The sequence below is a fragment of the Thunnus albacares genome, chromosome 3, assembly GCF_914725855.1.
Source record: "Thunnus albacares chromosome 3, fThuAlb1.1, whole genome shotgun sequence".
In the NCBI taxonomy this organism is placed as follows: domain Eukaryota; kingdom Metazoa; phylum Chordata; class Actinopteri; order Scombriformes; family Scombridae; genus Thunnus; species Thunnus albacares.
Window position 1 is genome coordinate 11,824,491 of NC_058108.1, and position 25,401 is coordinate 11,849,891.

Below are 25,401 nucleotides of genomic sequence, written 5' to 3' on the forward strand. Positions count from 1 at the left end.
TACTAAATGCAGCGACGTTTACAGGATGATGGGTGTGGTGGTTAAAGTTTGTATTTAAAGGGTTGGATTATACAACACCAACAACCATGAGAACAAATGCGTTGATGGCAAGGAGTTAGTTTACAGAGAAGAAGGCTTTTTGGTTTGTTGATTACAGCATCATCCTCAAAACTTTCACTCTGATGAACTAAATACAAAGTTATGCATGTACAGACACTTTTTCATTCATCTTTAAACCAAGATTACAAAATAGTTAGAGAAGTAAGGTGGTATCTTACCAACAACTACTGTATTAAAACCTATTTGACACATATTTATTACTCAACCATTAGGGCAAAAGAGTGGACAGCTTGTTGATGATCAAAACCATACGGTCTGGAGTAAAGCCTACAGTTTACTGAAGTAAGCTCAGAGAAGGGGAGACTTCAGTGGAAGCACTGAGTGTTCTGATGCTAACTGGCGCTAATCGTTGTCACCCGTTAAGCCTGTCCGCTGTGTGAAGTTTCTCTACTGTTAAAACCAGGAATCACAGAGTCTATAAAACAAACTCAAGGCTTAGCAGTGGTTCATTTTCCTAGTAAAGCGCTGGAAGGGGACAACTCGCATTTCTTCACAGTAGTGTTACAGTATAGCACAGTTACGTTCTAGTTGGAGCGAGGGCGTTTTCATAGCTGCGGTACAAGAAAAGCCACGATGTAAAGCAGGGCAACGGTGATTGACAACCAGAAGGGAAGGCTGTGCTGTAATGGGAGGACAAACAGATTTTCAAAAGACAACACAAACTAAAAGAAGGCTAATTTAAACTTTTTTTCTTTTAATCGACAGACACAACCAGCATCATTGTTAGAGATAAAACACAGCAACAAACAAAACAACGTGGGTGGGCTTTCAATGAGCGTTTTTTTTTTTTTTTTTTCCTTAAAAAGAAGAAGTCACTTGTGGTGCTTGAATACATTCAGTGCCCAGCGATCATTTAGCTTTGTGTCAGCCTGATGCATGTGATGTAGTTTGTGTCATGCAGGCAGAGGATTTAATGTAATATTAGCTCTGTTAGCTGCCTCTCACACATCCGCTCATCCTCCCGGGCTGATGCTTGTTTATCTGTGTTGGTTTGTCTATGTGTATGTAAGCTTTTGAGTCCATGTGCTTGCTTTAGCTGCCTCTTGTCTCCCTCTTTCTCTGCATTTAACTCTCTTTGTCTGACTCTACTGTACATGCCCATCATCCACAGCCACGCACAGGAAATGAAACCCCCTCGAAAAATGCCACCCACGTCAGTTGCCAAGCAAAAGCACTAGAGGGCAGAGTGTGCTCGTGTGGCGCAAGAGAGGAACATCATTTGTTCTGTTGTGATGTTCACAATTTAAACAGAGAAAGGAGTGTTGAGAGCGAGGAACGAGTCTCTGGAGAGAGGGTGGGAAAGACGGGAGGAGAGAGGGAAGGAGGATGAGAGAAAGAGAGATCAAGTGAAGAGAACAGTGAGAGTGTGAGAGGGAGACAGATTTGTGTGTGCGAGTGTGTATCTAAGATAGGAAATGGAAGTGTTGAGAGTGCTTTCTACTCCCTTCAGCTCCTCACATAGTTGAGAGATCTGAAGCACTGAGCTGGGTGGCACAAACACACAAACACAAATAAATTGCTGTCTTGAGAACAAGTCTTCCTCCCCCTTCATCAGTCTGCGGTGTTCAATCAGCCCCTGCTGAAGCTCTGGCTCAAAGCACTGTATAAATGGGGCTCGCTTTCAAACACTGGAACACAAGAAAATTTCATTCCATGGAGAAAAAGGGGGAACTAATGGAAACACACCTCTTAATCTCTATATTGGTTTTTCATTAATATGCACGAGACATAATGATCTCTCTCTCTATCACACACACACACACACACACACACACATACACACACAAAACATAACACATGAACTAATTTATAACCTTGCTCATGTTTTACAAAACAAAAACATGCCGGTCATAAGTCCACATCATATCATCCTTTTTGTTTTGACTTTCTCGGGTATTAACATTTGTCCTACTTTAATGTTTAGTTCATCCAGTAAAAACTCATCTCCAGTTTCCCCCGTTGGCTATTGGCTCGGGAAAAACTCCTCCATCCAACCATCACTTGAGTCCAGCTCCGCCCCTGAGCCATCGCCCAATCCGAAGGCTCCTCCACCTGAGGGCCCGCCCCCATATCCATAGGATGACATATCCTGATTGGCTGTCCTCTGGTAGCCTTGCGGCTGACCTCCAACCCCAACTCCCCCTGGTCCGTAAGGTCCCCCTCCTCCTCCCCCTGCCCCTATTCCTGGCCCCCCAGGGGCTGGCCCGAAACCCCCCATCCCAGTCATCCCCTGTCCCATCACCCCTTGGTTCATCCCCTGGTTCATGACCATGGGCCGGGGCTGGTTGGTCCTGGGCTGCCCGCCCATGTGAGGGCCCATCATTGGGCCACCCATACCTGCCGCTGGGTTGCCCACCCTGGGGTCCATCCCCTGGCTCATCCCCTGGCCCGGACCCTGAAAATGTTGCTTGGCCATTCGTGGGGGCTGACCTGGCTGCATCCCATAACCCTGGGCGGAGCTGAACCCCACCATGTCCCCTCCACCTCCGCCTGTAGTCCTTCCAACTCCTCCTGCCATGGCCTGCAGACTCTGTCCTTGCTGCTGCGGCCAGCCGCCTCCTGCCATTCCCCCGCCACCTCCTCCTGCTCCCAGCATGCTTTGCAGTCTCTGTGCCTGGGCTTTGGCATTAGGAGGGCCTTTGAGGGGTTGCTGGGTCATGGAGTTCATTAACATCCCCTGTCCTCCATACCCTCCAGCTCCACCACCTCCAGGGCCTCCAGGCATACCTCCGACCCCAGGCCCTGCACCTGCCTGCCGGGGTGGCCCTCCGGCAGGGTTGTGCTGCGGTGGAAGACCCATGGAGGCTTGGACGCTTTGGCTCTGGTGCTGCTGCTGGTGGATCATTTGGCTCATGGAGGGGTTGAGCCCGTACAGGGAACCCTGGTTGGACCCCTGGTTGCCGTAGGGTAGGCCCATGTCAGTTTGGGGTCCCACAGAGCCCCCCTGACCCTGAACAGAACTCATCTGGACCATCTGCTGCTGGTTCTGCTGCTGCTGTTGTAGAAGACGGGCGGCCCGAATGTTCTGGAGAGCCTGGCTCCTGGATGCCAGATCCTGAGGAGTACCTAGAGGAGAAGAACGAGAACGAGTTAGAGCAACAGAGAGAGACAATGGAGATGGGAAAGAATTAGAGAGGCATATGGAGAGAGAAATCACCAAGGAGCTGGACTTTTGTGAGAGAGCTTTGGAGCCTGTATACTAGATCCACTTTAATCACCAAATCGCACACAAGACTGATCTAATAAGTCAGCGCTGAGGGAAAGATTTATGTTCTGTGACAACCTGTTTACTCTGGAAACGAATGCTTCCCTCTCAATTTAGTTCAAATCCTACCACGGCAAAAAAACCAAACAAAAAAAACAAACAAAAACCAAAAACCTACACTTGCACACCAACACCTCACTTCCCCACTGTTTCCTATTAGACGCTCAGTAGTGGCAGAGCTGAGGAGGTCTGCTAGCGTGGAAATGGCTCTAAATCCTCTAATAAACCCACTTCTGACATCATTCCACTAATCCCTCACCTCAAAGCTCGGACTGAAACTGTAACAGAGGAGTAAGAAAGAAGAGGATCACACACTCCAGACTCTTAAAAAAGGGACCTATTATGCTTTTCCTTATTTTCATATATATATGATGTTACATTGTCGCATTGTTCATATTAAACATGGCCAACGTGTCAAATAATGAGGTAAACATGTAGGAGTAATCCCTGTGAGCAAAAAGCACCAGCTGCAGACTGCTCTGAACACTCAGTTTCCAACAGTTTTTTCTACTTTCAGCCAGAGCTGAGGTCAACTCTTGACGGATTTCTTTATATGGTCATCTGCTCCACACACACTGCCTGAGTTCACTGCTCTGCTCCACTAACATTATGCCATTTTTCCATTGTTTTGGGCCGAGCCATGACTCGAGTTGAGCTGGCACGCTGTGAGTGTTTTTCCATTACACAGCAGAGCAAGTAAAATAAGTTGCTTACCTGTTGGAGGTGTGCTGTGGTCGCCTGTAGCGCTTCATCAAACATTATCATCATTATTTCTAACTGATCCCCTGAGCTCCAAATATCTCCATATCTTGTTGTGTCACCCAGTTTTTAGTGCCACTAACAAAGCTCTTCTAATTTTTGCGAGGAACACGTTTAATTTCCTGCAAATTCTTCACAATAAAAGTCTCCCATTATTTAGTCAATTAAAAGCTTTTAATATGAAGCAGTAAAGCAGGAAATGTGGGGTTTGCATCGGCAGTAACTTAACACGACTGTGATACAGCTGCCCCACTGCAGGCTTCCAGAGAGCTGGCCAATCAGAACATAGTGGGCTCATCGGAAGGGGGGCCTTAAAGAGACAGGAGCTAAAACTCCCTGTTATAGACAGGGGTTGAACTGGTAGTTATGTGTCAGTTGCAAATGAGTCAGCACTATGAGCATGCGCACTACATGCACTGACTGAATGTTGTGTATGTGTGTGCGACCATGTGTGATTACGACTGGGTATCGGTACTTGATACCTTTAAGGTATCGACACGAAATAACCTAGTACCAAGTAGTGTTGAAACTTCTCCAGTCAAATGATACCTGCATTTGATCCTTTTTGTATCCAGATCTAGAAAAAAATGACTGTATGGTTTTGCTCACAGGCAATCACTGCAAGCGTTCTTTGATTTAATGCAGTCTGTGGTGATAATACTTCATTGTACAGTTTTGCACATGATGGGTATCGAATGAGGTAGAAAAAAAAGGAATCAAATGAAGTACTCTATTGATATCTGTATCACTTTAAAGGTACTGGTATTGGTACCAAAATCGTAACTTTTTGAACAATACCCAGCCTTATGTGTGATCATAAGAGATAACAGAGATCATACCATCAGGTTAAGAGCAGGTGGGAGGCTTATGGTCTACAGTTCTGAGGGACTGTAGCTGCTCTGTGTTGTTTTCTCATTCATTTAGCATTTTTAACACTGGCCTGACACTTCAGGCCGATCAGCTTGCTGGAAGTCTCCCGGTGCTCCCGATGGCCAGTCTGGGTCTGACATTAAGAGCCAAGCATGGTGAGACTTATATATGATGCGCCAGCAACCCTCAAGTGCGCAATTGTGCATGTCTAGCCACGAGGCACTAGACAACCTAAGGTTTAGTATAATTACATTGAATAATTTAAGTGACATATGTGCACACATACCAATCATAGGTCAAAACAATGCTAAATTTGGCTGAAAAGCCAGACGTGGTACTAAATGAAGAGCAGTTTGGGAGCCGAAAGAGCCGGCTCTTATTGCTGAGCAGAGCCAAATGATCTGGCACACTAAAAAGAGCCGGAATTCCCAACACTAGAACTGAGGGGCTGCATACAGGGCCAGTATACGATAAATAAGGAGTTTTTTTGAACTGTGAATCATGCAAAGCTACCATAGAATAAAGATATGGAGCTGGAAATGCATAATAGGTCCCCTTTAAGTAAGAGTAGAGTGAGTGGAGTTGGAGGTAATGTAACACCACAAAACAGCCACATCTATTACGCGTATCCTTTGTATTTCTCTGACTATAAGGGAAGGAATCTCTGTATGTGTGTCCTTCCCATATCTCGACAATTGTTCATCCGATCGACTTCACACTTGTTGGGTGTATTGCTGGGGACCCAAGGGTGTGCAGTGTTGGTGCAATTTGGACACCCGACACTTTTAATATTAATAAACTTTGGATAAACAAGTGAACAATGAGCCACTCTGCTCCGTGTCTGAGTGCAGTGAGGGCTGTTTGATAGTAACACCATCACATCACAGCGGGGTGGAGCTTCTGGGCTCTGACTTGATGAGCGGGACAAAGGCACCCGCCCTGGTCAGTTAAACTGCCTGAGAGAGAAGAATGAGCATACACAGGAGAAAAAAACAGAGGTGGAGGCAGTAAAACTAGCCAATAGGAGTGTAAACACGTTTGATGGGCAGTAGAATCAACCAATGGAAGGCCGTAAACTGTTTCTATGCTTCAACTCCAATTTAGTCTCACTGGTGAAGTTTCTGTGTGGATTTAAACCATGTACTTTATTAAATCCTTATCATTTTGATATGTTTGTCAGTTGATACATACATATGCGGTTCTTGAGAAATAAGTAATTGGCATGGTCCGAACAGGCATGTTTAGGATGGGCACTGAACTATTATAAATGAATACAGTAAGTGTGATTAAGTTCTGATTGCAGGTGGTACTAATGCCATCATTGTTTTTAAATCACTGATACACTGCAGGATAGCTGAAGTAATAGGTGTATTAGTTTCATGCTTCCTTTCCACATTATCTCTTAGACTTTCAGACAGACTGATGGCTATAAATGGCTTTCGACTTGACTCTCCTCCTCCCTCTCTGCATTTTCTTCATCTCTCCATCATCCTCTCACCCACTCGTCCCTCTCTCTCTTTCTTCCCAACCTCTCCTTCTACCTACCAGACCATCTACCTATTCCTCTTGTTGCCAGCTCCCCCCTCACTCCCCCCCCTCCTCTCTCCCACTTCCCTCCTCTCATCCATCTCTCTGACTTCACCGGAACTCTGGGGGATCCAGGACAGACAAGTTGCCGTGGTAACAGGCAGAGCAGGAAAATTCTTTTTTTTTTTTTTTGGAGAGAACAAGACAGTGAGAGAGAGAGAGAGAGAGAGAGAGAGAGAGAGAGAGAGAGAGAGAGAGAGAGAGAGGCTGAAGAGCATCTGAGCACCAACTGATATATCTGACAGAGACAGACAGAGAGGACGAGGTTTGGTTTTCAGGGTGATGTTCAGTCAGTGGTGCTGTTTGCATACATATTTTTATGAGTTTGTGTGTGTATCTGTCTGTGAATATGGAAATGAGTGAACTGTAAAATCTGTTAAATGTCTAAATGTCTTGGCAGTCCACCATGTATATCATGCTTGTTGCAGACCAAGATAGACAGCAATATGAATTTGCTTACATACAGAACCAAAAGCGCCCATTTTGTGTAACCATCTGGTACACAAAGAGGGCTCTACAGAGAACTGATTTACCAAAAAATCAATTTACTAATGTGGTCATCAATAGAATTTAGGTCAGGTCCTGTCTTGTCTATCAGAAAATCTATTGGGGTGCTGCCACTCTTGTGTTTTTGCATCACTGTGTGTATTGTTGCACTGATGAATGCACGTGTTTGTATGTTCATGTCTTACCTTGGTACTGATTGACTTGGGGGTAGGGATTCCTCTGGCCCTGGCCCATCTGTCTCGGGAGATGCTGCTGTTGTTGGAGCTACACACACACGCATACACAAAGAGTGTGGGTTATAAATGTGTTACATACATTCATATCTATTTCATAAATTTGAGATTTGGTGTCATTACAGACACAAACAGGGTCACACAGAAAGAACAGTTCAACAGAACAGAATTAAATATTGTTACAGAATGCACACTAAAGAAAAGGACGCTCTGCGCATTCAGTCCCAAAGTTGGTTTATATTGATAAATCCAAACTTTCGGTCATTAGAGCTTCACTGGGGTAAAAGTATTTGTTTGTTATCATTAAATTTTACATTGACCTCATGTGTGTAGAGTGTTCTTTTCTCCATATTCGATTTTTTTTGGACTTAAGCATTGTGTCACATATATAAGATGCAAACTGTCAGCTGTCACAACTTTCATGGCATTCTGAGTGAGAATCATGCAGCGACTGTAAACAATACATACTTTGGTACAGCAGAAGTGAGACTTTGGGTAAATTAGAGGTGAGAAATATTTTGGTGTAGCAGGATTGAAAGAAATGTTTGGAACAGAGTTTGGTACAGTACAGGTGAGACAGATGTTTAGTACAGTAGAGGCAGATGTTTAGTACAGTAGAGACAGGTGTTTGGTAGAGACAGATGTTTAGTACAGTAGAGACAGGTGTTTGGTAGAGACAGATGTTTAGTACAGTAGAGACAGATGTTTAGTACAATAGAGACAGATGTTTGGTTTAGTAGAGACATCCGGTACGGATGAGCTATGTGTACAGTCTCTGCATAATGCATGATCTTACAGAAATAATAACTGATCAGTGTTCAATCAGGAGGCAGCCCTGATATTAAAGCACAAGTACAGAAAATTCAATGGATAACGGTTTAATCATTAATAAGCTGTCTGGGTTCTTCCCAGCAGTTACTGAATGTGTGTGTCTGGACAGGAGAAGGTGTTGCTCATTAAAATGGAGGTATGATATCCAGTTAACAACATACACTAAACCCCAGCAGGATGTGTTTCTTTCAGACACCTATATTTGTGTGTCTGTGTATGTTTTTGCAGATCCAATTAAAACCAACATAGTGGGTGGTGACTTCAGAGTTCAGAACTCTTTAACACTTGATTCCTTCACAGAGAGAGAAATAAAAAGAAAACACCACATTATCACAGCAGGTGGCATGTGGCAAAACACACACATGTACATGCGCACACACACACGTTGCAGAGATGAAAAGGAAGAAGTGAAGAGGGGGCTGGTTGAGGGTAATTATACATGCAACCAGACAACAGTAAGGAAGAGGAGGGGATGAGCTAGTCTTGTTAGAGCTGCAGACAGACAAATATACAGGGATGTATGAACAAACAATGTGCACACACCAATTATAATTAAATGTATGATAGATGAATCATACGGGCCTCCCTGCTTTTTAATCACCACACCAACACACTAATCTTGTGCCTTCATAGAAACCTCACCTGTTCAGCCAGTAGTTGCTGCTGCTGTCTCTGCTCTCTGAAGAGCTGCTGCTGCTGCTTCTGCTGCTCCATCATGTGCATCTGCACCCTCTTCTCCTGCTCCATCGCCATCATCTGTTTCATCATGGCTGCCTGCTGCTGGTTACCCACGTAGCCTGGAGGTGGACCTGAACCCTGGTTGGGCCCCACCCCTGAGGCCACGCCACTCGCAGGGTGTGGAGGTGGGATGGCGCCAGGTGGTCGTGACATTCCCACCACACCTTGCTCCTGGATAGAGAGAGAGGAAAGGGTAGCTGGTCAGAGGGACTGTTGAGCAATCACGTTATCAATCAAGCCAGTTAAAGGAATAGTTTCACATTTTGAGAAATAAGCTTATTTGCTTTCTTGCTGAGACTTTGATGAGAAGATCAAAACCACTTTCATATCTATCTGTCAAATATAAGGCTACCAACAAGCAGCCGGCAGGCTTAGCTTAGCATTAAGATTGGGAACAGCTAGCCAGGCTCTGTCCAAATGTAGGAAAAATCTGCATCCTTCCAGCACCTCTAAAGCTCCCTAATTAACATGTTATAGCTTGTTATATCTGTAACTTCCTGGAATCTCTGCTGGTTGCCCGGCAACTGTAGAAGAAATAGTCCAGCACATAACCCCCCAAGACACCAAATTGACGTTTTTACACTTTTTTTTGATTAAACAAACAAGAGATAACATGTTAGTAAGTGAGCTTTAGAGGTGGATTTGGTTAAATGAGCTATTCCTGGTCTAAGAGAGCCATTTCAAACTATGCAAACCTCCTCTTCAGTGCCATTATTACTGCTCTTTATCACAAGTGTCCACAACATTACATCAGCTATAGAAAGAATGCATATTCAATACACTCCCAGCGTTATAGGCATCTACAGTGACACCTTTACACAGAAGTCTGTTTTAGGTGTAACACTGCAGTCAGCCATTATGTTGCATTATATCTCACAGACACAGTCCAGGTGTCTGTGAAAGAGAGTGAAAGGCAAGATAAAGAAAGGACTGCTTCAAGATTCTGCTCGTCAGGCCACCCTGAATCCTCCCGACGGTGCATTGGTTGGTCCTTGCTGCATACATTATCTCCTCATTAGCATATAAAGAGCACTTCCTCCTCCACTCAGCCGTATGCTAATCTCTAATAGGATGAAATAGCCTGCTCTGGCCAATGGGAAGGGAGTGTTTATGAATCTATTAAAGGTTAGACAGTTGAACGAGGGTGGACATCGTTTAGGCCTGCCGGCAAGAACAGAGGAAAAGGCCCCGGGAGGAGAAGAAAGAACGATTTCGAGCTGACGGTGTTTGCACATATAAAAATGCAATAACACACAGCCACCCACAGCCACACAAAAGAACAGACGGTGTACAACAAAGCACTTTTAACTGCAGGGCAAGAATGAAACAGCAAAAGCAGGATTACAGTAGTGAATAGTAGCAGTGGCTAGAGTCTGTAACATACCGCTATACTCAATATGTTTTGAAAGAGCCAAAGCCTTATAATCCATATTGAGGCTCGGCTCTTCTTAGAGAGGAGTTAGGTGGAGATAAACCTCATATATTAGAGCACAAAAAAACCCTGTGGAGTAAACAGAATCGGCTGCTTAAGACTGGGCTCACCAGACAACCAGACCAGACTGATCGATGTTCAGAGCTACGTGTCTCATCTCTGGTTGGCATGTTCCTGCTGGATGGCAGCAGGGCAATCAGACGATGCAAGAGAGGAGCGGAGACAGGAAGGAGAGGCGTAGTGTCAGGAAATGACCAACGGGTGGCAGTGGAGATCTTTAAGCGTCCGTGTGTATGTGTGTATGTGTGTGTGTGTGTGTGTGTGTGTGTGTGTGTGTGTGTGTCTCACTGGCCTCCTCTCAGCAGATGGCTCAATCATGACGGTTCTGATCTACGATCTCTCCCTCTCCCCCACTCACTCTACCTCTTTTCTTCCCTTCTCACTAAACACCCCACCATCAAACTCCTCGCTCCACTCTTTCTCTTGTTCGGTCTCTCTCTCTCTCTGTAGACAGGGAGCCCTGAGTCATGTCCACACAACTGCAAGGGAACGAAGGAACGGAGGAAGGATAGATTACAAAGGAAAGAGGAGAGGAAAAGTCTCAGGGAATTAAAGAGTTTGGTGGAGGTGGTGTGTGTATGTGTGTTGGGGAGGGGAGAAGTGGTGGTAGTAGTGTGGTAGCAGGTAGCTGAAGAAATGACAGAAAAGTACAGTATGTACATTGTATATAGTTAAATAAAGACATGCAAAAGGCACACGAGGGAAGAGATTTAACAGTAGTATCAGTAGTATTTCAGTGTTATTGGCACTTTGCTGAAGCGTTGCTAACATACAATTAATTGAATGTCACGCCAATAAAGCTTATTGAATAGACTGCAGGTATCTTCTAAAGTATGAAAGAAAGAAAAAAATAGAAAGCTGAATTAATTGAAAGAAAGAGAGAAGAGTCTGTGTGATGAAAGAGGGAAGGCATGGGAGCCAAAAGAAAAAGAAAAGAAGTAAAAAAAAATCAAGAGGAAGCGAGGAGGTGACGAGCCAAAAGAGGAGGAGTAAAAGGTGGGATAGAGGGGAGGAGAGGAGAGCAGGTACCCTGGCAACAGTTGCTGCGGCGAGGAGCAGATGGCGCTCGGAGGAGCGGTTATGGCCGCCGCGCCTGGTCACCCTCCACAACGCTGGGCAGACCCGAACGACTCACACATACACACACAAACACACTCGGTTATAATCCTGAAATTTTACTTTGGCTTTCTTTGACCTCTCCTTTCTCTATTTATCAATGCTTCTTCCTTTCTCTGTCCTCTCTGTCCTAACTCAAGACTGTCGTTGAATAATGTAACAAAGAGCATCCACAGTCTGTCTGTTTTAGCCCTGTCGATCTAACTCTCTCTGTCTTAGCCTCTGTTTCTCTGTCCCTCCCCAGACGCTTTATTCTGGCATCTTGGATCAGCTCGAGTCAGTCCCCAAATTCTGTTCTGCTCACCAGAAATGGGTCAGCGCCTAATGAGACTCGATGGTTAGCTGCTAACTACAGCAGGAACAGAGGAGCTCAGTCAGAAGCTGGAAAACTGCAAAATCTACTGGAAGCTGCCAATGGATGAGTTTGTAGCAGGAAAGATAAGACGGAAAAGAGAACAGAAGATGAAATGAAAGGAGAGGTATCACAGGTTGATTCTGGAGAATGTGTGCGTGTGTGTGTGTTTGTTTGTGTGTGCATGTGTGTGTGGTGGAAGCTGTCAGCTTTATTGGGTTAGGAGGCATGGAGAGCCCACGTGATTACATTACATGTGGAGTGAGCGGAAATGTGTGTGTGTGTGTGTGTAAGTGAGAGAGTGAGATGGTGAGAGAGGTTGTCCATTTCATTCCTGTGTCTCATGGAGCAGAAATATGTGTCTACTGTATTCACTGTATATGTGTGTGTGTGTGTAAAGGTGTATCTGCATACACTCTCCAGTCAGGATGAAATCACCTGCTCCCATGGTGACCACACAGCACAAAGATTAAAGGCTGCACTTGCTGTTTGCACACACACAACACTGTGTAACACACATAACACACATACACATACACACCTACTACAGCACTACAAGATGCATTACAGTTTGCGCATGAGGGCATTAAGTGAAACACAACTGAACATCATGCATAAACACACACACACACACACAAAGCCTATAAGAGCAGCGGCGCCTGGCAGCAGAGTGCTGGGTGTCTGCTCTCTCCAAGAGTGGCTCACATCTGTCACCCACTTGTGTAAGAGAAGGAAGAGAGTGAGTGTGAAGAGGAGGAGAGCAGAAACAGAGAGTGAGGGATAGATGTATAGATGTGGAGATGCTTCATTAGACTCTTATGTAGACTACGGCTGCAGTCAGACTGAGAAACTGAGCAGAGAGTACATCTGCCCACATTCGGTTTTTGGTTCTGTGTTCAGATGTGATGGATGCTGCAGCACTTGACGGCTTGTGATACAGATGCAAGGTGTGTTAAAGCCGTGTCTCTGGTGTCAGCGCAACCAGCCTGAAGGTCACAGGTGTGATCTTTTTCGCAGCAAGAGCTTATCAATGTCAGAATGTCCTTGAGCTTCACAGTGGTTGACCTTGCACTCTGACCCCTCTGGTGATGTCTGAGAGGTGTGGGAATGGAAGACTTGACTGGTTGTAATATGCTGACTGGATCCCTCACAAAAAGAGGCTGGTTGATGAAGTAGAGTTTCTGCACTTTGTATTTTCAAGAGCTCCAGTCTGAATAGATGGATGTATAGAGAGCGAGTACAGATTGATTGACAGCTGTCATATTTCTTTCTGTCAATGCATGCAGTTCATTTAAAAACATACCTCTTTGTTCTAGGCCACAAATAAAATGTTTATAGACCAAATACAGTATTCATTGTAGATGATGTATACAAAATCTATTGTACATACTCAACATGAAGCAGTCACCATATACAACACATACCATAACTACTATTATTTCTTTCCACATTGACTCTTTATATGGGTATTTATTTAGCGTTATTCATCTTCTGTATCAACACCAGTTTCTACACTCTAGTCCAGGCACATGAAGAAAAATGAAATTCCAGATAGCCACAGACTGGATTTCGTGTGTATGCACCATCAATAACCACATTCACTGTATGTTGCCTTGGTTCAGAGTCACTGAAATAACAGACATGCAAGAGATGTGTCACTGGTAGAGCTTACTGATCCACTATTTGAAGCCCCAACACAGAAGATCAGGACACTCTGCTTGCAGTCTTTGTGTAGCAAAGTGTATGACAAAAACAAGCTTATTGGTGCTGTAGCTCACAAGACTAAACCTGTGACCATGATTTAAAGTGAGATTATAACCTCAAACTGGTCATGAAAAATAATTGTGCATTAGTCTGCTGCAGGTAACCATGGACAGTCAGCAGCTTTTGTCCTGAGGTGTATCAAGGATATCATTATGTTGCATTCCAAATGAGCCACAGATTAGAATTATGTCATATATCTTTTTTTATCCGCACAAATCTGCATCTCTAATCTGAAAAAGGCAGTAGATAATACAGTCTTCATGGTCAAGAACAACCTGTTGTATATGTGAAAATACTGTATGTTTTCAGTTTCTCTGCTTAACTTGGTGGATGTGAAGTTGAGGAATAACGTATTTGTACTGAAGTAAAAACAAACATGTGAGGTGTATTAATGTTCACAGTTGCAACATAAGTATGATACTGCATCTGCTGACTGATCCATAAAGATACATACACACTAACCCTGAGCAGATGCTGGAGCCAGGCCTCACAATATTAAACTATCCCTACGGTGCCCAAGGTAAAGAAGATATCACATCGACTGACACACACACACACACACACACACACACACACACACACACACACACACACACACACACACACACACACACACACACACACACACACACACACACACACACACACACACACGTTTCCATCACTTCAGAGGACATTTCATTGACTAACATTAATTTCCTGGAGACTTATCCTAACCTTAACATAACCATAAACTAACCCTAACTTTAAACCAAGTATTCACCCTAAAATTAATGATTTACATTAAGGGGACTTACTTTTTGACCACATATGGGAGACGAGTCCCTACAACATGACTGTGTTAACAGATTTATGTCCCCACAACATGAGGAATACCTGGGCCACACATACACACTCACACACACACACACACAGTGTAACAAGGATAGGTGGAACTATGAAACCAGTCGTTTGATTCTGAGCCACCACTCCCTCATGTGAGAACATATCCACCCACCCTAACCCCACCCCTTCAAACACACATACATACACACACGCACGCGCGCACATACACACACACACACACACACACACATACTCTGTTTCTCCCTGAAGAGAGTTATATTTAAACTGCTGGAGAGGAGTCTTGCTCCCCACAGAGGTCTGTTTAATCTCTAACATCTCTCTGCTCTAAACCCTAACTGGCCTATTTCTGAATCTCCACACACATACACACACGCACGGACACACACACACACTTGTATATAACCATGAAAACATTGAATTTATGGGGCAAAGTCAAAGTGAAAAACACACACAACCCTCATGCTTTGCTAAATCCCACTCACAGATTCAAAAACAATAGACTGGGTTAACAGGGTTTCTTGGGATCATCCTTTAACCATAACTGAACCAACCTGATGCCATGCAGTGATGCTGTGAAATGCATGTGGGCATGCAGGAGTGGATCAATTTAAGTAAATGAATCCCTGCAGCATGAATGCTCTTTGGAGGCGCTGTGCTTAACCAAGGGATTTCTCTGCAACACACACACACACACACACACACACACACACACACACACACACACACACACACACACACACACACACATATAGGAAACCACCCACAAACAGCACAGAGCCTGGAATTTCAGTCCACGCTTGTTTGCAATCATGTAGGATGAAATGTTTTAAATCAAAGTCTACTCAACAAAAAAACTTTATTGATTCATTGATGTTTATTTTTATAGCTAGATATAGTATATTCATACCATAGACTAATGCCACATGGCGTAGCCAAAACTAATTTGCAACGCTTGTCCCTTAACAGTTCCTAAATGACTTATTACTTTGTGCATGCAGGAATGTTAACATACACATAAATGTCAACAAAAGTCTACCCCCACTGTAATTCACTGATGCATGAATATGATATTATGGTTGGAAGAGGGGTATATTTGGGGGTTTGACTGCCTTGACTGACAGGTTTCTCAGCCTACACACTCAGTTATGTTGATTTCTACACGCTGCGTTCACCACAGCTCCACCCAGGCTCCACCACGCAGTAAAAATGTAGATTTTCTACATTTTGTGAGGTAAACAGGCCTCAAAACATTTGCTTGTAAATCTACAGGTCATTTCACAGACCCTTTGTCCACGTTGTCATCTATGGATTTTCATGTGTTGTACACCACTTTTGGTTCAAACTGAAATATCTCAACAACTATTGGATGGATTGTCACATAATTTGGGACAGACATTCATTTTCCCCTACTGATGAAGTTTTGATTCCTTAACTTTTAGTCTAATGCCATCATCAGGTGTTGATTTCAATCTACTTAAATACTTTTCTGACCAAATACCTGATGACATTCCCATCAACCTCAGCTGTGAAAGTTAATTAGCAGCACTCTAAACTGAGATGGTGCACAGTGTAAATATTAAACCATCAGCATGTTAGCATTGTTATTGAGAACATTAGCAGCCACTAGCTTGGCTGTAGAGCTTAGTCTTGCTCTATAGCCTGTACTCAAAAAATGTCTTGTGCTGCTTCAAATTCAGCCTTTTAAGGCTACTGTTAGTTAAAAGGCTATAATGATTTGCTATTGTATAGTATACCAATGGAGAGTCTGGAAGAAGTCCTTGTACTGGCACTAAAACCCAACAATAGATAAGCTGTCTGTTATCATACTTTATTGTAACTACTCAAAGTATTTAAATAAAAAAATACAGTCGCCACACCAAACAGTTGTTTTCATTTTCTGCCAAGACGACTGTCTTCAGAAGAGTTGGTGCATATTGAAGCTCGGCGGATGATAGCATATCCTGATGTTATCATCTGAGTTGTGTTGATGTATTTTATTTTATGTAACTATTTTTGTTTCCTACTATAATACCCCTTACTTGTTTATTCGATAAAATATCAAAAAATATTAAAAAATGGTCATCACTTTTTCCCAAAGCGATGTCTTCATATAGCTTGTTTTGACCAACCGACAAAAACAACAAAACAACAGAAATATTTAATTTTCAGTCATATAGAACAGAGAAAAGCAGCAAATCCTCATTTTTGAGAAGCTGGAACCAGCTAATGTTTGACATTTTTGATTAAAATATAATAAATGATTAATCAGTTATCTAAACTGTTATTAATTAATTTTATGCTGATCAACTAATCAATTAAACAACTTAGTGTTTCAGCACTACTATTGGCTAATGTTTGATGGATCTTGAGAAGCAGTTTCTTAACAGTTGCTTTGCTGTTATTTCCTGTTATAAATGGATAACCTGAGACAGACAGCGGAATATGACGAGCGGTGAGAGGACGGCAGACAGGACTAACTCATGTTCATGACAACAAGCGAGGAGGAAGAGGAGGAGGGAGTGTGAGTGGAGCAAAGGGATGAGATCATTGGTGGCCGGGGAGTGATTGTGGCGAGCAGACGAGCGTACCACCCTGAGAGGGACCAGGTGCTACAGTAAATCACCCTGGAAACGGTCACCATGGAAACCTTAAAGACACACGTGCAGACCCTCGCACAGGAAAGGGCCGGAAAGAGGCCGTGTCTGGGAGTGTGTGTGTGTGTGTATGTATTTAAAACGGGAGAATAGTGAGTGTGAGTGTGTGTGTGTGTGGGTGGGAGAGAGATTGATGTGTTTCTATGTAATCTAATCATGGCGGCTGAGAATGGTACGTCTGAGTGACAACTCGGAGCCACAGCAGGTGGACTGCTCTTTCTCTTCTTTTCTCTCTGTCTCTATCTTTTTTCTCTCGATCACTCTCTAGTGAAGGGCCTGTGTATATGATGTGTGTGTGTGTGTGTGTGTGTGTGTGTGTGTGGTTATCACATGGCCCTGGCGAGTATTCGGGCTCTTCCCGGAGAGAATTCCCAACTAGAGGGTTTGAATTATTCACAGCTGCGATCAGTGCTATTACACGGCTGTTAACGGAGGTGAAGATACACATCCGTCCATCCTCCCATCTCTGTTTACCTCTCTCCCTCTCGTTATGACAGTAAACTGCCTTTTTATCCATCAAACCATCCTCCATCCCTCTCAACAACCTCCTCTTCAATTTCGTCCTTTATCGTCTCATCACACGCTCTTTCTTTTCGCCGGCTGCCTGCCTGTCTCTCTCCAACACTCAATCTGTCCCTCCTTCTTTTCCTCACCTCATTCTATCTTTTTCTCTCATTCATCTCCATTTTTCTCTAATCCCTCCCTTATTTTCTATCTCTTTTAAGATCCCTCCATCTAGCCACTCCTCCGCCCTTCCTCCCTCGTTCTCTGTCCACCCTGCGACTCCATCCATCTTCCCTTCATTCCTTCCTCCTTTGTTCACCCTGAGGGCTGATCCTTCCTCTTCATTCGCCAGCAGCGCTTCTCTCTCGTCTTACTTCAACCCCCCCCCAAGCTTTCATTTGTTTTTCTACCTGTTTCACATTTGTTTTTCTACATCCGCGCTCATCCATCTTTATTCTTGCTGTTGCTCATTTAACGTCTGGATCCGTCCCTGCCTCAGCGGCTATCACTCTGCTCCCTCATCTTCCTCCCCCTCCCTCTAACCAATTCCTTTTCTTCACCTCTAGTTTTCTTTTACTCCATCTTTACCGAACGGCCGTATAACCTCTACCTCTCTTTGTCTCTCCCTGTATCTACCTCTCTAAATCTATCTCTGCCTCTGTCATAGCCCCCTCATTATGCCTTCTCCACCTCTCCTCTCCGCTCCCTCCCTCCCTCTCTCTCTCTCCAGAGAAGCCATTAGGTGCTGCTGTAAGGCTATCACTCTTTTGCTCTCTCCGTCTCTTTTTCTCTCTGTGCTGTAGTCTCAGGGCAATAGGCTCCCCCTTCCCTTCCCTCCTTCCCTCTGCCATTCCTCCTCAGTCTCTCCGTCTCTCTCTTCCTGTGTTTCTTCAGGCGCTCTTTTCTCTCCTCCTTTTCCCTCCCCCCGTCCTCGAGTCTTCACATCATCCGACTCCCTTCTGCTTCCATCCTCTGCGCCCTCCCTCCATCTTGATTTCTCCACCCCTCCAACTACCCCCACCTTTCCCTCTATGCTGCCATACTCCAGTGAGATAGACTTGTGTATATGTGGGGTCCACTCTATACTGTGTATATATATATATATATATATGTCTACGGCTCTATTACACTCCCTAAGAGGGATACAAATCCATGCAGAAATGTATTTGCACTACAATATATTGTAACTTTGACTACCTAACTTAAAGACAATGGATTAGGGCTGCAACTAACAATTATTTTCATTATTGTTTAATGTGCCTATTATTTTCTCAATGAATGGATTCATTGTTTAGTGTATAAAAGGTCAGAAAATAGTGAAAGATGTCCATCAAAATTTCCCAGAGGCCAATGTGATTATTTCAAATTGCTGGTTTTGTTCAACAAACAGTCCTCAACCAAAAGATATTCACTTTAATACGGGAGGAGGAAACGCTGCATGGTTCTGATAGCTCATATGACAGGTGCTCTTTGGTGGGGAAGAGGAAAGTAGAAAAAAAACTGAATCCAGGAAGTCTTGCTTGATATTTGTCCTTAAGAGGTGCAGACAACCATGGGAAAAAAAACGAAGGCCCTCCGTCTTCAGGTGAAATAATGTTATGAATTTATTCTTCGAGCATAGGCAATCAAGCAGACCAACGTGTATCGACTCTTAAGTCTGACCCTGATGAAGACTTAGACAGAGACAGAGCAGAGCAGTCAATGGTTTTTATAAAAAGGCTTTTTCAAAAATTGTGAATCACCGCAACCATGAGAGGTCCTTGAGCATACAGTCATAAATGTGAATAAAAAATATTAGGCTGATAGGTCCAGTAGAATGCGAGATTAGCTGTGGACAGATATACACTCAGACACATGCACACACACAACCAAACGCATGATCCCCTCCAGGCTTATGCCTGGCAGAGATAATTATCACAATTGTTGCAGGTTCTTTTTCTGTCAATCAACTAATCTTTTTAGCAATATGTTTCATAACCAATCTGTGGATTTGAACCAGTTATTTTAAAATATATTCCCACGTATAGCAATGTATTAAGGCTGCAGATAACAAATATTTTCATTATAGATTAATCTGACGCTTATTTTCTTGAATAATCAATCACTTGTTTGGTCTAAAAAACATTAGAAAATAGAGAAAAATGCCCATCTCAAGTTCCCAGAGCAGATGGTGATGTCATCAAATGTCTTGTTTTGATAGACCAACAGACCAAAACAGGAAAAATATTCAATTTATCATAATGAAAGAGTACTTGGAAAACCTAGAACCATCAAACATTTGGCATTTTTTCCTGACTTAAAATTTGTTTAATGGAATAACGATTGTAGCTTTATCCAGAAGTTTGAATAAGCTCAGCACAAGAAACAGACATTTATCCAGTGACCTGTGGGCATTTTTTAAACATACTGTAAGCCTCTAGGAACACATTTGCTGTAGAATCCTGGTGGTTTATTTGCTCTGGAGAAGGGATATAATGACGAATAAATCCAATTTTCTTATCCACTTATTGTATTAGAAGCAAACATTCACAAATCAGTCTGAGTGCGCACACAAAAGCTATCTACAGAGCACAACCTATCCTTATTTCCTTTTGTCTTACACATTTAGCTGCCTTTTTATGCGCTGCACCTTCAGCTATCTCCATCGCCCCCGACTCTGCCCATCTTTGTATGCCATTAATCTTTCTCTTTCTCCTTTACCTCCTCTGCCTTACCTTTCCTTCTCTAATGCAGGGGAGACAGAGTGAGGGAGAGATATGGAGAGAGAGAGAGAGAATGACCATTATCTAAGCCAGCATCTCCAATAATTCCACAGCAGCCTATTATCCACAATAGAGCCAAAATGGCCTTTGGTAATATGATGAAATCTGCCGTAAAAAGTAGAAATGGGACTAAAAGCGTCAGAGTGTAGAAAAACCTCCATTCCTCAGCTGCTTTATCACATTATTGCATTCTACTCATCTCTCTCTCCGTCTGCCTCCCTCCCTCTCATATTCGGTGCATTACTGTGTCTTTCTCTAAATTCTCTCTATTTCACTCTGCTTGTCTCTTTCTCTCTGCTTGTTTGGTGATACCCCTCCCTTCATCAATCACACACTCTGTTCCTTTGGATTGCTTTCCTCACGTCTCACTTTCTCTCTCTCTCCCTCTTTATCGCTCTCTCTTCTTCTATGTGACTCTCGATGAGTGCGTCGATACATCGTCAGATAACACCCTGTTCTCAAAAAAGGAGACAATGGAAATATTCCATTAAACTAAGTGTTGGTCTCAGTCCACTCCTAATGCAGCTAAAACGCTAATCCAACTGGCAACACACACACACGGACCTGCGTGGATGTGACTGTGCAACAAACACAAGAGAGAAAGGACCTTCCAATCAGTAGTGTACCACAAATAGGCAGGAAAAACAATTTGCCGTCATTGCTAACAGCTGCTGCTGGTGGTGGTGTGGTGTTGTGGGGGTTTGAGAGAGTGTGTGAGTGTGTGAGAGAAAGAGAGAAAGTACCAGGCCACTCTCCCCCATTCCTTTCTCCCCTCCTCCACCACGTTGTCCCAGGGGAGGTGGAGAGGTGATGTATGGACCCTCTCCTGATCGCACGACTCAGCAGAACAGATGGACAGAGAAAGAGAGGTGTACAGTGGTAGACGGAACAAAAGGGCTATGTGATCGTATGTGTGTGTCTGTAGGTGTGCAAATGCATGTAGTGTGTGCAGATGGAAGATGCTGGGAGCTAAAATATTGTTTTAATCATCTTTAACGCAATGGAATCCGTAGTGTTTCTTGTTCATCAGTATAGTGATGTATCTTTAAACACCAGCCTGGGACACCTGTCCTGGTTGACAAGTCTGTTCAAAACAGAGCCAGAGTGCTGGAGGTAAGGTATTTTCATGTTTGTATTGTCCTGCAGCACTGAAATCAAGATTTCAAATAAATAGCAGGCTTCCACCAAACTGCATGAGCCCATTTGCTGCAGTTCAAAAATGATTTCAATGACAGCACCTCTCGCCACTGGAAAGGACAAAAAATGTTCATCATCTACTTCAGGATTTTATTCAAGGTAGGGTGAAAAATAGAGGTCTGAAACATACCTGTGGAAAACCTACACAAATATTGAGATATAATTTGGACTTGGCCAAATTTGGTTTCTAGGTTGGGCCTCAGTTACTAGGAACCACATGCATCTATGTAGAAATGTGAAAAGGCCTCTGAAACAGCATTTAGATAAAGGACACAGACGTAAACCTTTTTCTACTGACATTTACAATGCATATATTGATGCTAACGGTAATGCTAATCCCAATTTTGAATCACAAGCTGCAAATAACACAAATACCACATCATCTAGCATTGATTCATGTAGCTTTAAAAATATATATAAAGCCTCAAAAATAGTATTACAATATTAAAAGCTGTGGCATATATCACATACAGGGCACAGAATGTGTGCCTATGATGACTTCACTATTGTGGTAGGAGGAAAGCACAAATGAACAGACTGTGTTGTAGAAATGCTCATCAAAGAGCATCCATCTGTTCATTTATGCTCACATTTTGCTTCTTTGAAAGTCAACCTGTATAGATAACAGCAGACCTTCACTGTGGTTTGGCTGACGTGACGTCGTGGGGCTCTGGTAGTGAGGCTTCTAAGCCAGACTAAACTGGAGCGCTCTCCACACAAAACTGAGCCGTGAAGAGCCAATTACCTTGGTTGTGACCAGAGACCCTTTTTCCCTCCGCCTTATCATTTCTACAAAACAAGAGCAATCGAGGAGTGGTTAAGAGGGAAGGAGGGAGCCGAGTGAAGGGTGGGTGGAGGAATGACATGGGGAGGGATGGAAGGAAAGCTGTTGATAAAGGAAGGGAGCAAACAGTCACCCTGAGGAGATGAAGAGAAACTGCGGGAGGAGGGAGGGAGGGATATATAGGGGAAATCGTTTTTGAAGGATTGGACTGTCGGCCAACCTAGAGGGAGAAATAGATGTGTAAACAAACACTGGCTATAGGGACAAACAAGAGTGAGCCAGAGAGAGCGAGAGAGAGAGAGAGAGAGAGAGAGAGAAAAGAGGGAGGGGAAGATGGGAGCAGAGTGGGAGGAAGGCACGGAGTGAGAAAACAAGCTCGACCATGTGTTTAAGTCAACAGCGGCAAGAGAAACCTCAATAGAGAAAAGGGTGTGGGCGGGAAAACACTCCACGGGGAGAGAGGAGACAGATGTAGAAGGGAAACAGGCACTGTGACATGTAGAAAGAGAAAAAGAGGAGAAGGAAAGAGACTTATCGAGTGATCGGAGAGATGAGAGTGATAGATAACGAGCAAAAGACACAGAGGAAGTGAGATATTTCGAGAGTGATAGAAGGTAAAGGGATGCTAAAGCCCTGTGACAGTGTTGACTGTTGACAGCAGAAAAACTAAGGCGAGGCGGGAGGAGAGGGATGGGGTGATGGGGGGTGGTGGGAATTAAAACGACAAGAAGAAAAACTAATTATTCTGTGATTCCACTAATTAGCTCTGGCTTTACTGACAAGCTCTGCAAGGCACCAGACGTTTACCAAAGGATTCACACTACCCTGATGGCTCGGGTGGGAGGGACCGGAGGAGAGAGGGAAAGATGGAGGGAAGGAAAAGACAAGAGAGGGAGTGATGGAGGTAGGTGGGGGCGGGGGGGCGGGAGAGGGGGGCGGATGCACAGAGATGGATGGAAGCAGAAAGAGGAGGAGGAAGGGAGGGGTGAGGAGGTGGCTGTGATGCGGGTCTGAAGTTATCTGAAACCACTCCATCAAGTGAGAGAGAGAGAGAGAGAAAGAAGAGCAAAACCCCAGGAGACAAACTTGTGATGTCTGTTTACCCATGCATTGAACAGCTTTTACATAAACTAACAATTAAAAAGCCTCATTTAGGCTCTTACCAATGCAGATAATGCACATGCTGGCATGTCAATGAGGGGAAGTCATCTTTAAACATTGACTGTCTTCTAATAACTGCTACTTATAAAAGACAGGAGCAGTGGGTGTATGTGGGTGGTATGGATGAAGGGTCTCCTGTGAACATGTCACTCTGTGCCTGGGATTTCTCACTATAAATGAAGTTTGATTTTAACCACTGAACTGCGGATAATTAATCATAAATTACAGTGAATCCAATTTTCTTACGTTATTCTTTTGTATTGCCTATGTTAGGTAATGTGGTGATATATTTTCTGCCTGTCAAGCTTTCCGTTCTCGCTTGGCAAATATGAAGTTTAGTATGATCACAGTGGAAGATATACTACTCAAAATGCATGTTAATTTTTTTAAACAATGGGTTCTTAACTCTAGACTGAAGAAGACAAAAGCAGCTTCTCATTTCTAGTCAGCCTCTGATAATTTTGCCAGCTGAAATGACAACTGTTGCTTTCAGATTTATTAGCTTTAGCTGGCTAACATTAGCTAACTAAAATGAAAGGTGGTTGAAAACATCTTCACCAGCTGACTTTTTATTGTTTCTAGTCAGTGTCTGACAATTTTGCTGGCTGAAATGACAACAGTTGCTGTCAGATTTCTTAGCTTTAGCTGGCTAACGTTAGCTAACCAACTCTGTAAGTTGGTTCTTCACAAGCTCACTTTTTAATTCCAGATTTACCCTTTAAAAGGATACTGAATATCCATTTGATGGACCCATGTATGATAATTATAGTAAGATCAGACTGCTTCTTTGTAACATAACACAGTTCATACATTAAATTTTGAAATACATAATAGGTTGCTTGGACAATCAAATGAAGCACCACCTCAACCCATCAAATTTGTGCTGTGTTGGCAGCCAGGACAGAGCCACTAATGTTTGCCTAAACTCTGATCTGCTTATCTATATATCTGTGATATTAGTGGCCTCCAGGACTGGTGTCACACTGGCTCTCACACAGTGGATGGGTCACTCCTGAACAGGGCTTTTTTCCCCCCCAAGTCATCTGTAAACCTTATATTTACAGATAAAATATTGTTATATCTTGGCTTTGGAAGTAATGCTAACCTAGATTACTACATTCAGTAACTACTTAGTTCGGCATGCTTTGTTCACACACCTTTACTCCTGTATTTTTTGTTTTGGTAAGGAGTTTAAAAAAAAAAGGCATGACCCTCCAAACTCTTTAGGAAACCAAGTATCTCTCTTACTACAGATCCATGAACACTGTTGCAGCATGTGGAGAAATCCAAAGATTGACAGGCCTGCTGTGCCTTGTTATGGTTGCTAAGCTATGATTGGAGAAGGTGGCTGTTTGGGGAGGGGTTTATCAAACTGCAAATTCCTCTTGAAAGTATCTATGAGGTTGAAAGAACACAATGCCAACCATATGGCCAACGGTTTGATTCTCTGTTTTTCAGATTATATTTTCATACATCAGAGTGGTTATCTGGGAGCATGCAAAGCTAACCTGAGGTTGTGAATGAGGTTTCGAGAGGACATCTTTGTTTCGGTGCATATGATAGTTTCAGTACGCAAGCACACACATGCTAAAACTGGGTCCCTGCAGGTATTTTTCCTGTGAAAAGGAAAGGAGGCAAGAATTCCCAGAAAATACTCTTACTATGATCTCAGTTCATGGTATTCAACCATCGTGAATAACGTATGTTTGTGCACTAATGGACTGTTGTATGTGTCTGCTTACAGGTACATATAACGTACATACCACTTTAAGTTTGTATGTGAGAGAGAAAGACATATGTAAAAGAGGAAGTAAGTGAGTGTGTGTATGTGTGTGTGCGTGTGTGTGCTTCTGCCTATG

General features: G+C 43.4%; 1 protein-coding gene across 1 annotated transcript in view; it reads right to left on the reverse strand.

Moving 5' to 3' along the window:
* Positions 1-886: 886 nt before the first annotated feature.
* maml3 (mastermind-like transcriptional coactivator 3) overlaps positions 887-25,401 on the reverse strand; it is a 110,019-nt gene continuing 85,504 nt past the window's right edge. The window contains exons 4-6 of the mRNA XM_044346421.1: positions 8,815-9,081; positions 7,294-7,372; positions 887-3,186 (exon numbers count right to left, since the gene is read on the reverse strand). Coding sequence (XP_044202356.1) covers positions 2,084-3,186; positions 7,294-7,372; positions 8,815-9,081 — 1,449 coding nt within the window. The 3' untranslated portion in view covers positions 887-2,083. The remainder of the gene's footprint in view (positions 3,187-7,293; positions 7,373-8,814; positions 9,082-25,401) is intronic.